General features: G+C 44.1%; 1 protein-coding gene across 11 annotated transcripts in view; it reads left to right on the top strand.

The window, feature by feature from the left end:
- The window catches only part of KIAA1217 (KIAA1217 ortholog), a 411,023-nt gene that overhangs the window by 275,823 nt on the left and 117,050 nt on the right, over positions 1-18,150 (top strand). For 10 of the 11 annotated variants that reach the window (XM_075271664.1, XM_075271662.1, XM_075271660.1 and 7 more), the window contains one exon: positions 6,993-7,188. In XM_075271664.1, the coding sequence (XP_075127765.1) occupies positions 6,993-7,188 (196 nt within the window). Of the gene's footprint in view, positions 1-1,533; positions 1,662-6,992; positions 7,189-18,150 lie in introns of those variants that run through there. The other variant, XM_075271669.1, reaches the window with a different exon arrangement.

The raw sequence follows: 18,150 nt of genomic DNA, 5'->3' as shown, positions 1-18,150 counted from the left end.
AACCCTCAAATTCTGCCAGACTAGCTATGGGCTTCTTAAATATAGATTTGTCTCAAAGACTTACTTGAATAGAGAGATACGTGTAGAAGTCCCAGATGTATGGATAAGCAGGTCCGTAAACTTTAGTGCTTGTAGGCTTGGAAATTCAGAGGAAAATGCTCTATGAGAAGGATCTTGAAGACAGAGGAGAAGACATCTCTGTTTGAAGTCCCCTGGAACTTGGCTGCCATTTTCAGCTCCACATGTGCACAGCTAGCTCCACACAAAAGACAAAGACAAAAGGTCCTCAACCCCCCTAGAGGGGGCTGTAACTCCTCCTCCTCCAGGCCGGTCAAGGGAGCTTGATTGATCCTGAAGGTGACCTGATCATACTGGACATTCCTTTACATTGGCAACTCAAATTACAATGGCAAGTATAGGCAGGTGTAGTTCACAAAACATCCACAAGATGGCGCATTAATAGACCCCTATGTGTGCTGGCTATGGTGAAATAGAAACACTGGTAAATATATAGAAGGAATGGGGGAGGAACCTCTTTACCTTAAATGCAAATGTCCATACCATCTCGGTCTGCAAGGACTATTAAAGGGAATGGAACGAGCAGTACCGGGACATTACACCAGATTTCCACTTACTGTGTAAGCGGCATTTTTCTTGTGGCCACAGGCATGCGCAGTAGGCTCTGCCTGAGGCCTACAAATTTAACCGCCTGTGCCAGAAGAAGACACAGGAAGAGGACGTTCCTGAAGAAGATGGAGGTGTCGCTGGAGAGAGTTCTCTCACAGCATTGGGGATGCCCCCAGTGCTGTTTGAGCGCTGAGGACCACCCCCAGTGCTGTGAGAGGACTCATTTGCATACTGGCAAAAACCGGGATTTCTACGGAACGGCGGTGCGGAGAAGACATCTAAAGGTAGGAGACGAATAGCCTTTCTTAAGGCTATTCCGAAGTGTTAGGGACAAAAAGTTCCATCTCAATGATAGGATCCCTTTAAGAGTATGACACCCTTGTGTTGTATAGCCATGTGCATGAAGTCTAAGTAAATGGCAAAGCTTCCAAAAGGCCACCTCTTTGAGAAGACCACCTTCTTACCCAGACTGAGAAGACCACTCGCCTACAAGACCATTTTGGATGGTCGTCTCCAACAATTCCCACTGTATTTCATATTCAGTTTTGTTGATATTTTTAAAGGTTTGTCCTGGAGAGTACAACCCCTTTAAGAATGTAATTTCTTGTGTGCTTGAACTTTACTATCCCCCCACCCACCCATGCCAGTGGCATTCCTTGCAGAGGAGAAATAAGGAGATAATTCACGTTCAGCATTTATTTTCTTTCAAGTTGGCATTAAGCACCGTGTAGTTAAAGGTCACATTGCTCTTCCCAATGAACCTAATGTCTGAGGCCTATTATGTGTTGAAAGAATAAGTGATATGCTTGGCATGTGTAGCACATTGAGAGGGAGTAACAGTATAGGAGGGTGTCTTCACAAACAGCAAAGGAAAGCCAATAGAAAGGTCCGGGGGTATGTAAATACTGCACTTCTGTCCAGTGGAACGGAAAGGTAAGATGGATTATCACCACCCTATAAGAAGACACAGCGGAATAACCTACCTGTGCGGTACCAGAGCTATGGCGCTAACTGCGGGGCCATAAATATTACAGGTAAGTCCGGTGAACTGTTGGCATCATTCAGTTTTATACAAATACTAGTCTTTATACTAAGTCATCTAAATTTGGAATCGGCAAGGGAAAGTCATCTAAGTACAACCAGTTGTGAAAATAGCCTTGCACACACTGTGAATGTATTTACCAATATCTGACACAATTTGCAGTGTATATTACTGTGTCTATGTATATTGCAACCAGTCACTTATTGCTGTGTCAGTTTTTTTCAAAACAACATGATTTGATGATATTTTGTCACACATTGATATGCTATACAGTATGTGTGGCCACCCAGTGGTTGTTCTGTGGGTTGCAGCCTGTTGTGATATTGTATTGATTGGGTTTTATGAGAAGTTGGAGTTCTTAATCGAATTGAAGCTAAGTTGTAGGGATTTTCTGAGCTAAAACCTATCCTCACTCTAAGTCATTAATATCGGGCACCCCCATTGATCAGCTGTTCTGGGGCACATAGATTTGGGCAGGAAGTAGACAGCTCCATTTTCTGTGTAGTGGCCAGAATATGTTAGTGCAGCCACTGCATAGAGAATAATTCTTGCTCCATTTTACGGCTGCTGAGCTGATCGGTGGGGGTGCCAGGTTTCGGACCCCACCTTATCTAATAATGATGATCTATCTTTAGGATATATTGTTAACCTGGAAAACTCTTTTGGGGACATGATATGATTTACAATGTTTTTGGAAAAGGCAAGTCTTGTACGGGACGGGGGGAGGGGGGAAACCAATGTGGATATCAATGTGGGTTTATTTTTTTTTTATAACTCAAATTTTTATTGAAAATTTTTTTTAAACAATAAGAAAAGAAAAAACAATTACAAGTTACAAGGCGAACACCCGCCCTGCGAACAGAAAAAGCACACAGTGCAACACAAAATACAATCAGAAGAATAAAATTAAAAAAAAATAAAAAATAAAATAAAATAAAATAAAATAAAAAAAATTAAAGACAAAGAAAGCAACATAGAAAAAAAAGAAAAAGGAAAAAAAGGGGGGGGGAGGGAGGGGTTAGTGGGACAGATGAGTGGGGGAGAGGACTAAATGTGGGGGGTGAAAGGGTAGGTAGGGGTGAGTGTGAGCAGTCAGGAAACCAGTGAGAGCGCTCGCCAGGTCATCCATACCACAGCCAGTTGGGAAGGGCTCGGGAGCAACCACTGGTCAAATACCTGAGACGAACAACAAGAGTATCAATCAGAGGAGGGGTCAGAGCCCAGGAGCGTCCGGTACTCTGCAGACTGTTGAAACCTGAACCAGTAGAACCAGGTTTTGATGTACGCCTCAGTCGTGCCATGCAGGAAAGACGTGAGATTTTCCATGCGCATTATCTCGTTGACCTTCGAAATCCAGAGGGAGAGAGGAGGAGGATCCACTCGTTTCCAAAAAAGGGGGATACAAGCCCGGGCAGCGAGGATCAGGAATCTAAGTAGGGAACGCTTAAAGACCTTTACAGAAGACTCACAATGATTAAGGAGGAACAGGGCAGGGCCCAAATGGTGAGAAGTTTCAGTAAGCTGGAGGGTTATCCGCTTGACCCCCTCCCAGAAGGACGAAAGGGCAGGACAGGACCAAAAAATGTGTAGCAGCGTGCCTTCCTCGTCGCCACAGCGCCAACATAATGGGGAGACCTGAGGAAACATAGCATGGAGTCTCGTAGGAACCCTATACCATCGGGACAAGATTTTGTAGCTGGCCTCCTGGTGGCGAGAGCTGATGGAAGCAGTATGAGAAAGGCGAAAAATGCGCCTACGCTGTTCCTGAGAGAGGGAAAGGGATAAGTCAGATTCCCATTTCAACAAGAACGGCGGAACAAAGTCCTCCGGAGGTTCAACCAGGATCCGGTAAGTGAGCGAGAGGGAGTGGCGAAGGGGGCCAGCACCAACAAAAATCTTCTCCAAGAGGGTAGGTTCGACGCGGAACTCTGCAGGAGCAGGGAGAGAATGTAAAAAGTGACGAAGTTGCATCCCCCGCCAAGCGTCCAAAGGGGGCAGCTCAGGAGGGGCCTGGGAATTCAGAAGTGTAGTCCATCCCCCAGCGTCCTGGAAGTGACAGGCACGGAAAATCCCATGACGGCGCCAATTACGAAAAACTCGGTCAAACATTCCATCAATGTGGGTTTATTAGCAACTCATTATGGAATGCAAATCCCCAAAGCAAACTCAGGGCCAGCCCTGAATAATAAATGAATTGTGGGAGATTTTTGCTCTGAAGTTTGCAGATTTGTCAATGCAGCTCCAGTGTCTAATACATACTGTAAGTGATGACATATATATATATATATATATATATATATATATATATATATATATGTCCATATATAAAATCGACATTTACTTTACCATCTTTAGCTTCTCTCCTATCCTATAACAGGAACCGCACAGCTGAGCGTCTGTACGCCATCAGTATACATATATTCTGAATTCATGCATCTGAATCATATCCGATTATTACTGCAAATGAAGGTCAACGCTAAAACATATCTCGCTTTACATAGGGCGGCATTAAAAAATGTCACCTTGAATATGAGACACGAATTTACACATAGCGAGAAATGTTAACCTTTAGCCTGTTTGATGTCAGATGGAAACTTGTCTCCGGCGAAGAAGCATGTCAGCAATGTCACTACTCGGATTGGCACATTAGAAATGCGTTAGCGTGCGTGTCAGTATGGCGTCATGCACATGAGTTCGTTTCTGTATCACCGTTCTGCTATTGATCAATATCTTTAACCCTTTACCAGTTCCATTCTGTCCATACATTCTATTGGATGTCACATACGTCTGACGCCAAGGCATTAGTATATACGGTTTGTTTCCAATGCAGATGTGGGATACAAAGTAAATGGATGAGTATTGCGGATAAATCTTAGGTGTCACATGGTAATAATTCGATAACACAAGGCTGTTATTAAAAGATCAGTAAAACGCGTCGAACGTCTCGCCGGAGAGCTGCGTACATCACACGAGGTGTTTTTAGTCAACATCGTATATCGTACAATAGAAGGCGAAAGCATATTGCCAGCTAAAAATACTGCAGCCGGCTCCTGCTAATTGCAGAGCAAACGCATCCAAGTGATTTCACAGCGGGGCGCCAGATTATACCTAATATTGTAATAGCAACATGTCACAGACATGACCTCCAGATGGTCTGTTCTCCGCGCTAGTTATTCCTGTCATATAATTACAATTTAATAGCACTGACAGAAGCCGACAATTGTTGGAAGGCGGCAGATCCCGCTAATGAAAATGTAACTAATAAAAATATAACGTATTCTTACAATCCCGAGCATACAAATAGCTTTAATAACATAATGCATCTGGTTAAACACAGCGCCAGTAATAACCGTAATTGGTGCTGAGGCTTTTGTGTGCCGCGGCTCTCGCCGTAGTGCACATCATTACTGGTGTCTACATAGAGTACAATAACGAAGAATTGATACAGTCATTGACCCTTTTTGTCCTTTATGACCCATCCTGGGGCGGATTCTGTTCATAAAGGAGGTAAATATTATCCTACACCAATGGAGGGGTTGTGCAGGGTTTGGAGCAAACTGTGGGGTGGCCGGGAAGGAAGAAAAAGCCTGCGGACGTGTCTCCAATGCTCCATTGTCAGCCATTGGTACCCTTTCCTCACATCACAATGAGGTCAGTCAGTGGCCGCAATGGTAGCGGTGATGTAGGGTGTGTGATGTCACCAGGCCCTCTCCATTGATACCTAAGACCACTTATTGGCTCAGGACTTCCAGCGTCGAGACCCCCAAGGCCCCGCCAAGTGACAGAACAATGGGGGCAGATGAGTATGCTTTCTTTCTCTTTTACATCTCTCCAGTCACCCCACAGGTTGCTGCAAATCCTGGACAGCCCTTTAATCAGTGGCATACATTGAATAGCACAGACCTTATAGAATATGTGATCCCTTTTAGAGATGAGCAAAGTGGTTTGGATTGAACCAATTCAGTCCAAATTTTCCAAAAGTTCCAGGAGCCCCATCCACTATAGAGGGGTGACACTGGGGTACTGCAGCTCTGCACCTATTCAAGTACTATCTACAGAACAGCAGCCCTATCCCCTATATAGTGGTGGCACAGGGTACTGCAGCTCTGCACCTATTCAAGTACTAGCCTCAGAACAGAAGCCCCGCCCACTGTATAGTGGTGGCACTGGGGTACTGCAGCTCTGCACCTATTCAAGTATTATCTACAGAACAGCAGCCCTATCCGCTATATAGTGGTGGCACTGGGGTACTGCAACTCTGCACCTATTCAAGTACTATCTACAGAACAGCAGCCCTGCCCACTGTATAGTGGTGGCACAGGGTACTGCAGCTCTGCACCTATTCAAGTACTATCTACAGAACAGCAGCCCTATCCCCTATATAGTGGTGGCACAGGGTACTGCAGCTCTGCACCTATTCAAGTACTAGCCTCAGAACAGAAGCCCCGCCCACTGTATAGTGGTGGCACTGGGGTACTGCAGCTCTGCACTTATTCAAGTATTATCTACAGAACAGCAGCCCTATCCGCTATATAGTGGTGGCACTGGGGTACTGCAACTCTGCACCTATTCAAGTACTATCTACAGAACAGCAGCCCTGCCCACTGTATAGTGGTGGCACAGGGTACTGCAGCTCTGCACCTATTCAAGTACTATCTACAGAACAGCAGCCCTATCCGCTATATAGTGGTGGCACTGGGATACTGCACCTATTCAAGTACTAACCACAGAACAGCAGCCCCGCCTACTGTATAGTGGTGGCACGGGGTACTGCAGAGCTGCGCCTATTACTTGAATACTAGGAGAGCCACTTCCACTCACTGCCCACTGCTGTAACATCCATAAGAAATGTCTCCGTGTCGTAAGAGATCAGTCATGTCCTCCTTCCTTTTCCTCACTGTCCTGTGTCTGGCTATAAGACAACTGGCTGCAGCAGGAGCCTCCCCCCTTCTGACACAAGTATTGTTAACCACTACCCCTTAATGAGGCCTCAGCCCTCAGACAGTCTCTACCCAAAGCTGTATTGGATGGGCAGGCGATTAACCCCTTCTATCAGTCTGACATATATTAAGGATAATTGTATTTCTTGCTCACTCTTTATTATTCAGTTCCAGGTTTCGTTTTCCTTTACCCGCAGATATCACCTATGTAATAGCCATTGCCAGTGTTGTATAAAGCATAACATATGTTCTCTGTATAATGGACCGATGACTTATATGTACTTGGCTGTTATAATAGAAGTATCCGGCGTGCGGTGCTCTCATAGATAACACTTTCCAGGAACGTTTAGTTTATTATTATTTTTTATCTTGTGTTTTTGTAGACGAAAAGTCCAAAGCTCTCATCGAGTCCGCAGCCAAGCCTGGGAGAACCGGCCGAGCATCTCTCAGAGGTGTCTGCTGATTCCGGAGAAGCCATGTTTGAAGGAGAATCTACTGTGCCCTTTGTCAGAGGCAGCCGGACCAGAGCCAGCCTGCCGGTTGTCAGATCGACAAATCAGACAAAAGAGCGATCACTAGGTAAGAGATTATTCTGGCCTTAAGGATGATTATTGGATCAAAGTGAATGGTGATGTATTTGTACAAGATGCCACAAGTCATATGGTTTTACTTTGTCTTAAATTTCTTAATTTTTATCATTATAAAAGGGTATCTGGGCCCGGGGAATTTAGTATTAAACCAGCTACAGTGCAATGTAGGGGGACATCATGCTGAGCACCATCACACCTCTAGATAGTCCAATAGGTGCACAATGTCCTTGTAAATGGGGCTCAAGTGCAGTGGGGGCATAGCAGAGCCTCTGCATTTCAATCCTGAGCACAGAACCCTTGAAGGTTCTGGCTCATCCCATTGCACTTGAGCCTCATTTGCATATACCTAAAAACATGGTGCATCTGTTGAACTAACTAGAGTTATGTAGGTGCTCAGTATAGTGTTCTTACAGTATGTATTATCTATCTGTGGGGCTGGGGTGATATGCTGGTTCCAGTGACCCTAACCTATCTATCTGCTGGGCTGGGGTGATATGCTGAGTCTGGTGATAGTAACCTATCTATCTGCTGGGCTGGAGTGATATGCTGGTTCTGGTGATAGTAACCTATCTATCTGCTGGGCTGGAGTGATATGCTGGGTCTGGTGGTACTAACTTATCTATCTGCAGGGCTGGGGTGATATGCTGGATCTGGTGACACTAACCTATCTATCTGCAGGGCTGGGGTGATATACTGGTTCTGATGACACTAACCTATCTATCTGCAGGGCTGGGGTGATATACTGGTTCTGGTGACACTAACCTATCTATCTGCAGGGCTGGGGTGATATGCTGGTTCTGGTGATAGTAACCTATCTATCTGCAGGGCTGGGGTGATATGCTGGTTCTGGTGATAGTAACCTATCTATCTGCAGGGCTGGGGTGATATGCTGGGTCTGGTGACACTAACCTATCTATCTGCAGGGCTGGGGTGATATGCTGGTTCTGGTGATAGTAACCTATCTATCTGCAGGGCTGGGGTGATATGTTGGTTCTGGTGACCATAACCTATCTATCTGCAGGGCTGGGGTGATATGCTGGTTCTGGTGACCATAACCTATCTATCTGCAGGGCTGGGGTGATATCTTGGTTCTGGTGACCATAACCTATCTATCTGCAGGGCTGGGGTGATATGCTGGTTCTGGTGACCATAACCTATCTATCTGCAGGGCTGGGGTGATATGCTGGTTTTGGTGACCATAACCTATCTATCTGCAGGGCTGGGGTGATATGCTGGGTCTGGTGACCATAACCTATCTATCTGCAGGGCTGGGGTGATATACTGGGTCTGGTGACCATAACCTATCTATCTGCAGGACTGGGGTGATATGCTGGGTCTGGTGACCATAACCTATCTATCTGCAGGGCTGGGGTGATATGCTGGGTCTGGTGACCATAACCTATCTATCTGCAGGACTGGGGTGATATGCTGGGTCTGGTGACCATAACCTATCTATCTGCAGGGGTGGGGTGATATGCTGGTTCTGTTGACACTAACCTATCTATCTGCAGGGCTGGGGTGATATGCTGGTTTTGGTGACCATAACCTATCTATCTGCAGGGCTGGGGTGATATGCTGGTTCTGTTGACACTAACCTATCTATCTGCAGGGCTGGGGTGATATGCTGGTTTTGGTGACCATAACCTATCTATCTGCAGGGCTGGGGTAATATGCTGGGTCTGGTGACACTAACCTATCTATCTGCAGGGCTGGGGTGATATGCTGGGTCTGGTGACACTAACCTATCTATCTGCAGGGCTGGGGTGATATGCTGGTTCTGGTGACCATAACCTATCTATCTGCAGGGCTGGGGTGATATGTTGGTTCTGGTGACCATAACCTATCTATCTGCAGGGCTGGGGTGATATGCTGGTTTTGGTGACCATAACCTATCTATCTGCAGGGCTGGGGTGATATGCTGGTTCTGTTGACACTAACCTATCTATCTGCAGGGCTGGGGTGATATGCTGGTTCTGTTGACACTAACCTATCTATCTGCAGGGCTGGGGTGATATGCTGGTTTTGGTGACCATAACCTATCTATCTGCAGGGCTGGGGTGATATGCTAGCTCTGCTGACACACTCCCTTTCAGAATAAATGACAACATGCTATGCTAGTTTGCACACGCATGCCCTGTATGATCAGTGTTTTGTGACTACGGGGTCCTGTTTATACAACACCTTATCCAGTAGATGACATATTAGGATGTTGGTTGTCCCCGTGGTGTTGAAAATTGCAATATTAATGTCCAAATAAAAGCTCCGTCATGCGCCGGCTCGGTCCGATGTGGCAGCCTGTGATTTCTATGCTAAGTTACAGTTATCCATTGAATATTATTAGCCTTCTTTACAATTGCGAAATCCTAGATAGTTATTAACTCCGAGCGGCCAGAAGCGATTCAATCAACGTTATTTAACCACGCGGCCACTTTTCTATAGTTTCAGCGGCTTTTGTGCCTTTCATTACGTGCTGACCCGCTGCGAGCAGGAAGGTGTGTGGGCATTCATCTCAAAGCCGTCATCAGATACTTGCCTGTACAATGCCAGCACGTAATCCACACCACCTCTCGAAAACATTATCTCGGAGACAAATTCTGCCCTTTTAAATTCCAAATTAGGTTCTTTACTGCTTTGTAGTATATATAAGTCATGTGGAGCCGTATACCCTGACCCTTCCATTAGGAGGACCCCTACAAAGCTCGAGAAATAACCTCACAGAACCTATAGTATAAAGGGGTTTTCTTATAGTGAGTGACGGGATATGACTAGGACATGGTACGGCTATGTGAATGGTGGTGGTCCTGCTGCCGAAACCCATTCCAGTTCCCCAAATGCAGCCCAGGAGGAGCGCATATAGTTTTAAGATTTAGTATCACTCGATAGTTTCCTACATGAGTTTTATGGAGTCAGATTTGACGCAACGCCTCCTGTTACACCAGTCTATGCAATGGCGCCACATTGCACCAGTTCCTCAACTGTGGGACATTATATTGTATGGGGCCACTAGGGAGGTATTATACTGAGTGAGGGGCTTTATAATTGGTATATCTAAGTGATGATGATGGGGGACACTTAAACCTTTGCACAAGGACAGATGTTCGCAACTTCCCAAAGCTCAGAAACGCGTCGTCTTTCCCACCTATAAAATTCCTGGTTGTTCCTTGTAGAATTGTCTAGAGGAATCCCAAGGACGGGCTGGCTTTTTAGTTGTTGCTCACATTTGGTATACATATTATGGTCAGTCTAGGCACCAAACAGGAGCACCCAATGGACCCAACTGGTGGAAAAGAACCCCTTAGGCTCAATGTAACCTGTCAGCACCCGTTTTACTTAAGAATTCTATCTTCTTCCAAGTCCATCCTATCTGTCCCTCTAAGGGATTTATTTAAGGTGTATACAATGGGAGCAAAGATTTAGAATTCCACTTTTAACATTTCACAGGTAAAATCTGCACTAAATTACTTCCTTTTACTGTGTTGTTACTGACATATACATCGCACCCGGCACAAGTCTGCTGTTTGCACTTATTGTCAGCAGAATAGTCGCATGACTACAATGTATCCGTCATCCGACCTCCCATAATGCTCTGCTATCTGCACAGTTCTATCCGTCATAAAAAATATTGCAGTTTTTCATATTAGTTCTCATGTAGTCCAGCAGAGGGCGATCTACCCTGACATAGTTAAGATGATGTCCCAGGGAGTCAAGCTTCAAGTTTCAAGAGTCAAGTTTGCTTCAGTTTTATGAAACAGCGCCTTAAAATAATACGTAGATATAAAAAAGTAACATGTAAAACTACTATGTAGACAAAGAGAGGGAATAAACACATGAATAGAACTTGGGGCAAGACACAGAAATATCTCAGATATTGTACATAGGATGGAATTTACCTATAGACAAAGTGGGCCTCTGCCTAAGGGCAGGTGTAGGGGAGGTGAAATGAACACTGAACTGTGTGTATTCACATGTACAGATGGGCAAACCGACTCGGACTATGCCAGGCTCGACCCGAATATTCCAATTTTTTTTTCTTTAAATTGAACAAATGGAGATTTTTATATTTGGCATCTTGTATATTTGACCACATCGTCTTCTCCGCCTGTTGTCCTGAGCAAATCTTGTCCACCACTTACTGTATAACCAAACTTTTCCTTTCTCAACCCCATGCTAAGTTTAGCTACTATTTCTGCCCACCAGTTGTTGGACTGAGGTTCCTTGGGCACACCTGATAAAATCATTTTTAGGGCCCACTCTAATAGACCATATTACCCTTCAGATTTGGGCTTCTGCTGCTGGACCAATATTGTGTTAGAGCCTGGGCCCACCATATCCTATGGTGCTCGGGTGGGCCAGCCTGACACTGTTGCCATCCGCACGCCAGCTGTTGCTCTACTTTACAGGAAGTGATCTGGAGATCCCTATGAGAAAGTGCATGTTCCCTTATGGGACTTAAGTGCCCCCGTTAGTCCAATTTTGACATCAGATTCATCTCCGGTGCATGCACAGTTCTCCAATGCATCCATACACCTCAGCATCATTGAACATGCACTAAATGTTCAGCACATGCACAGCAAAGCTGTCTTATCCTTATCGGAAACTTGCGCATGCGCCGGCCCAGGAACACTCATCTCTCATAAATATAGAATTTTTTAAAGTGATCCTATCATTTAATACCCTTCTTTTCTGACTAACATGTAGGAATAGCCTTAAGAAAGGCTATTCTTCTCCTACCTTTAGATGTCTTCTTCGCGCCGCCATTCGGTAGAAAGCATGATTTTCTTCGGTATGCAAATGAGTTCTCTCGCAGCACTGGGGCGGTCCCCAGCGCTCAAACAGCACAGGGGGCGTCCCCAATGCTGTGAGAGAAATCTCCAGTGCTGCCTCCATCTTCTTCTGGAACGCCCTCTCCCTGCATCTTCTTCCGTCCTGGGGTTCAATCTCTTAGGCATGCACAGTCGGCTCTGCCCGAGACCTAGAAGATTGAACCCTAGGACGGAAGAAGACGCAGGGAGAGGGCGTTCCAGAAGAAGATGGAGGCGTCGCTGGAGAGTTCTCTCACAGCATTGAGTACGCCCCCAGTGCTGCGAGAGAACTCATTTGCATACCGGTGAAAACAGGGATTTCTACGGAACGGTGGCGCGGAGAAGACATAAAAAGGTAGGAGAAGAATAGCCTTTATTAAGGCTATTCCTACGTGTTAGGATAGGATCCTTTAAGCACCACCTATACAGATAGTCACATGGCACATAAGGATATGCTCATGATTTGCTTATCCCAAATTCACCTGTCTGGTCTTTTGGTGGATTAAAAACCTGGAAACTCTTAGACTCTGCACCCTGTTTTATCTGTGTGACATGTCCATTAGCGACCCAAAGGGTCAACATCTTCTGCTGGCCATGTTATACATGAAAAGTAAAACAAATAATATTAAAAAAATATATATTAAAAAATCCTTTACTAAATTCAATCCATTTAATCGCGTTTTGCGTGTTTGTCAGGGTGCGTGATCTCCTTAGCAAAGCTCCATATGACTATTGATAATGTATACATTGTACCAAGCCCGCAACGTTATACGCTACTGTCACGCTATAGCTGGAAGGTAACCGGCATTCATCCAGACAGACTGGAGACCACAGAAGGTAAAAGTGACATAGATAAATAATAGAATGGGAACATTCCTACAAAACCGCAGGCCATAGATTGGACGCCTGGCTGTGAAGGTATAAACAAATATGTAGAAGACACCATAAATCCTTATTGAAGCTGAAAGCTATACATGGCAGGGAGTAGCAGGTAGGACGCCACATCCCCCAGGCACATATACTGCAACGGCTAGGAACACACCCAGACATGCAAAGGATGAGAACAATGTGGGATAGCCGGGGGAGCCGGGGAGTTGGCTCCAGCACCTTCACTCTGTTTGGGACTTGTTACAATTCATTAAATCTATGTCATTTTATTTTCCCAGCCTGTTACTGGGGCGCAGGCTCTGAACCAGAACCGGTTACATCCGCGCCTTATAATTACTCTCCGGTGAACCGGAACATCACTGCCAACCAAAACCAGCATGTCCGTCATGTATGGCTAGACATGGAAACTTCCTTCCATCCCCATGATAGTTCTAACAATATCTATCTCCTATCTATCTATCTATCTCCTATCTATCTATCCTTAGGTCGGTCTGTCTATCTATCTATCTCCTATCTATCTATTTTCTATCTTTTTATCTATCTATCTATCATCTATCTATCTCCTATCTATCTATCTATCTATCTATCTATCTATCTATCTATCTATCTCCTATCTATCTATCCTTAGGTCGGTCTGTCTATCTATCTCCTATCTATCTATTTTCTATCTATTTATCTATCTATCTATCTATCTATCTATCTATCTATCTATCTATCTATCTTCTATCTATCTATCTATCTATCTATCTCCTATCTATCTATTTATCTATCTATCTATCTATCTATCTATCTATCTGCTATCTATCTATCTATCTATCTATCTATCTATCTATCTCCTATCTATCTATCTATTATCTATCTATCTATTTATCTATCTATCTATCTATCTATCTATCTATCTCCTATCTATCTATCTATCTATCTATTTCCTATCTATCTATCTATCTATCTATCTATCTATCTATCTATCTATCTATCTATCTCCTATCTATCTATCTATTATCTATCTATCTATCCCTTTACACATCTGTCTAGCAGAATTTTTTGCCATTTTTTCTTAACCTTTAACCCTTTTACTAATGCCGTTCATCATATAATCTTCTTCTCAGAGCTGTAGATGGAATAACTACCTGTGTACGAGTAAATACCTGTAATTCTCTATATTGGCTGTGAATCTCATTGGATTATTCCTGCCAGCCCTATGATTAGCAGATAATAATTGTTATTTTTTATCCGCTGGCAGTATCGTAGCGGTATATATGGGTCTGTACTGATGGCGATGAAATATTGTGATTAGTTCTCATTAGGAGGATGACAACACCTTACAACAAATGCGATTCTCTGTGTTCTCCGTCTCATCTCCATTTGTAAAGCAAACTCTGCTTAATGTGCAATTCTTAATACCTGACATGCTAATATTTTGCCTGCGCGCGGCCCTTAGAGATTAGATTTGCATATCAAGCCGGTTAAAATAACAGGTACATTATAATGCTGGTAATTAAATCTAAGGGAAGCTTCTGGGCAGAACTTTCCAGCTTAACTCTGCAGACAATGAACAGCAAATTGACAAAGACTTTGCAATACTTTAGGCCTTATGTACGTGATCGTATCACATCCTTGTACCAGTACCATGTGTTATGGCTTTAAAGAGGACCTTTCATCACCTACAACAAGTCCAGCTCTTTACATGAATGAATAAATGCTGCTCCACTGTTTCTGACACAATTGGGATTTTTTCTTCTCTAGTCCCCACCGTTCCTGAGCAATCAATGCAGTTTTGGTGCCTGATATACTATTTCGGCTCTGTACTATCAGGAGGGCGGTGTCAGGCAGCAGCAGACATGGGGTGGGATTCTGAGCTCTGATTGGAGCTCTGAGTTACGCCCCCCCTTGCCTCACCCTGCCCACCTGATAGGACAGAGCTTAAATAACACATCAGGCACCAAAACTACCTGCTCTTGTTGCTCAGGAACAGTGACAGCTAAAGAGAAAATTCCAACTGTGCTGGAATCAATGGAGCAGAAACTATTAACAGATGCCAAAAACGAGAACTAGTGTTGCCTGTCCATTGTTCTGATCCATCAGAGGACCAGAACATTGAACAGATGGACTACTAAAATAGTGGTTATATACGGAGCCCGGTGGACCCCATTGACCATAATGGGGTCCATCAGGTGTGTGTGCAGGATCTTTTCGTCCACCAATTTCAACGGACATTGTCAGGGAATCAGACTCTGGTGCAAAAGTGAACATAGCCTGACTGACTAATGGATAGTTCTTTGTATGGTTAACACTAGAAAAACATGGCTGCATTTTTCCAGAATCCGTGCCACCCATGGGTTGTGTTTGGTATTACAACTTGGGCAAGGTTCATATATTCGCCAGCTCTCCATCGTTTGGGTCCACCAGGGTACCCCATTGTCGGAGAGCTGGACTACTAAAACAGCAGTTACCCACAGACGCCGGTGGACATTACAGACTATCATAGAGTTTACCGAGTGTCCACCATGGCAGAGTGATAAGTCCTGGATGGGGGACTCAGCATGAACTCCGTTTACACTATAGGTGTGGCACCGTTTCTGGAATAAAGCACCTATGTTTATCTAATCCAGAACAACCCCTTTAAGTATCCCTTTAATACTGTTTGTGCATACTAGCAGCCAGCCGTGACCTCATCCAACCCCTCTATAAGAGGAGTGACATCATCTCGGTTTATACATCCCCTGTACAAATGATAAAGCTGTCGTGAGTTTGGCTCCCATTGTTATTAATGCTTCGCTAGATCTCTGCCTATAACAATCCACCTGGACGCCGGGGACATACGTAGATTTGGTGCCAGAACCTATCGCCTAGCGATGTATGAAACAAGTAAGGCCCGGGTTCCCTCGGGGCCCCAGAAAGATGAGTTGGACAATGCTGAAGCAAACACTCAGTAAACGAATGATTCACAAAGAAACTTAATCTCTTTTTGGTTAATTACCAAGAATCCGGCAGCCTCGCCCTCCGCGGAAACATTGTATTCTTGATGTGTAATAATCTCTACAAGAAACACCATATCCCGTCCACTACCTTCTCCTAATGGTCGCAGAACCTCATTACTGCTTGTAGGATCATGAGACGTCTTAGCGCTCGCCCACGTACAGCGTGGACTGAAGGTGCGGTTGAGGTCTTGCTTCCCCACTAATGACTTTGCCAATTAAAACATTTTAGAAAGAACTTTGTATTTTCTTTTTCTTCTTTTTTTTCTAAAATACTGGAGCTCTTATTACATTGTTGAGTTTCTGGTTCATTGTAGTTTATGTTGACAGTGTGGGCGAGACCAAGATGCCAAGGAATTGTCTATGGAATACAGTTACTTTTACAAGGCCAAGAACAATTTAAGATTGTATCTAGATTTTACCCTTAAAGGTATTGTCACCTAACCAGTGTCTGGCCAGTGGGGGACCATCCCACTGGGATACCCACCACCAGCGCCAGCTAAGGTTGGGCAAGTAGCGCGCCAACAGGAGGTGTCCCAGTTCTGAGTTCTGCCCTATATTTTGGGCAGGACGATCTTCTTACTCTCATGTACTTGCATTATGTGTAGATTCTCCTCCAACACAGGGCAGAGGAAGAGGGTTCATCTTCTGCACTCTGAACATGTCTAGCAGAGCACTCAATACCCTTCAAGGATGTATGGACAAGACTTGTCTTAATGAGCCAGCCTCATTAAAAATGCATGAAATAGCACCACACTTATCTACTGGCCAAGTCTGGTATTGCAGCTGACCCCACGATGTCTCCTTTGCACATAGGTCCATTTTTTGCACAGTTTTATTGGTTGTATTAGAATAACCTTCACCATGAGTAGGGGGAGGGTTTTTTTTGTTGTTTTTTTTTTACACTAGGCCGCCAGTTATCTGTCAGGTGTCAAAACCTGTTTTTCCAGTTCAGTAATCTATTTTATACACACTCTGGGAAACATAACGCTCCCATAAGACGGACTCTAGTCCCAGAGATGTGTGTCTACTTCCTGTGGACAGTGCTAAAGTAAACTAGTACAGGTTTTCCTACTTGGAATAGGTTCTAATTTTATGCAATTTTTTTACCACTTTCTCGTCCTCTGCAGAATCGATGGAACCTGTTTGTTTGTTTTTTTGTAAACTTCTTCATTTTCTTCTCTTGATATATTTTTGGATTTTCTTCTTTCTTTAGTCTCAGTCCTATTATTTTCCGATTATTTGGGACACGTTCCTACGTTTTGTGTTTTTCAGGATCTGTTCTCACTTGCTAGTTCTCCTCCCTATCTCTGACTATTTTACACTTCTGCTCTCTTTGGGATCTTTTCTTATTTCCCTTTTTTCGGTTATATGTTTCGCTTCTCCTCTCATTGGGATCTCTTCCTACTTTATATGTCTCTTTTGTTAGCGTCACCTTGGGCTTTTTTTGCTTCTCCTCTCATTTGGGTTTTGGATTCTCCCTCTAGTTTGGATCTTGTGATCTTTCTCTTCTACATTTCATCTCTACTTTGCCCCTATTTCCATTTTATACTTCTTTGATAGGGATCTAGTCCCTTTTAGCATTGGATTGGAGGATCCCATGATCTATACCCTCTATTATTTGTCTTTATATTAGGATCTGTTTCCAGTGTTCGGGATCCTGGGATCCATTCTTACTTTTTTTTTCAGATGTTACCTCTATATATCTTCTCCTCTGGACTTGTTACAATGTAATACTTCCCCTTGGATTGGGATCTATTCCCATTTTATATTTCCCCACTATTTTGGGATCCTGTAATCTGTTCCCCATTTTATCCTTCCCCTCTCCCTGGAATGTCTTCCACTTTATACAGTAGCTCATTTGAAGCTTTTCCCACTTTGAGATCCTTGGATCGGCTCTCACTTTTTGATTTCCTTTTTCTTTTGACCTGTTACCATTTCACGAAGAGGAATTTGACTTGGACGTCCGCCTTGGATTTCTCTCCATCTTTCACACTGTATAACCCAGATCATCAGCTTTCCATTGGGGGTGTGCCCACTGATTTAGGCTCAGAGACCATGGATCTAATCGATGGGGTGCCGAAGGTTCTCCAGCTGAATCAATTGTAGAATCTGTTGGAAGATTGAGCAGGATGGCAGATTCCGAACAGAATTTGGAACTGATCTTGAGACAGAATCCGTCTCAAAACCAGTTACATATTACTCTGTGTGTATGGCCCCTTATTCTTCCCTTATCATTAGGATTTGAGATCTACCGATCGATTGGGCGAAGCCGCCTCTTCC

The sequence above is a fragment of the Leptodactylus fuscus genome, chromosome 4, assembly GCF_031893055.1.
Source record: "Leptodactylus fuscus isolate aLepFus1 chromosome 4, aLepFus1.hap2, whole genome shotgun sequence".
Taxonomy (NCBI): domain Eukaryota; kingdom Metazoa; phylum Chordata; class Amphibia; order Anura; family Leptodactylidae; genus Leptodactylus; species Leptodactylus fuscus.
Note: the sequence above shows the minus strand (reverse complement) of the source record. Positions and strands in the feature narration are given on the sequence as shown.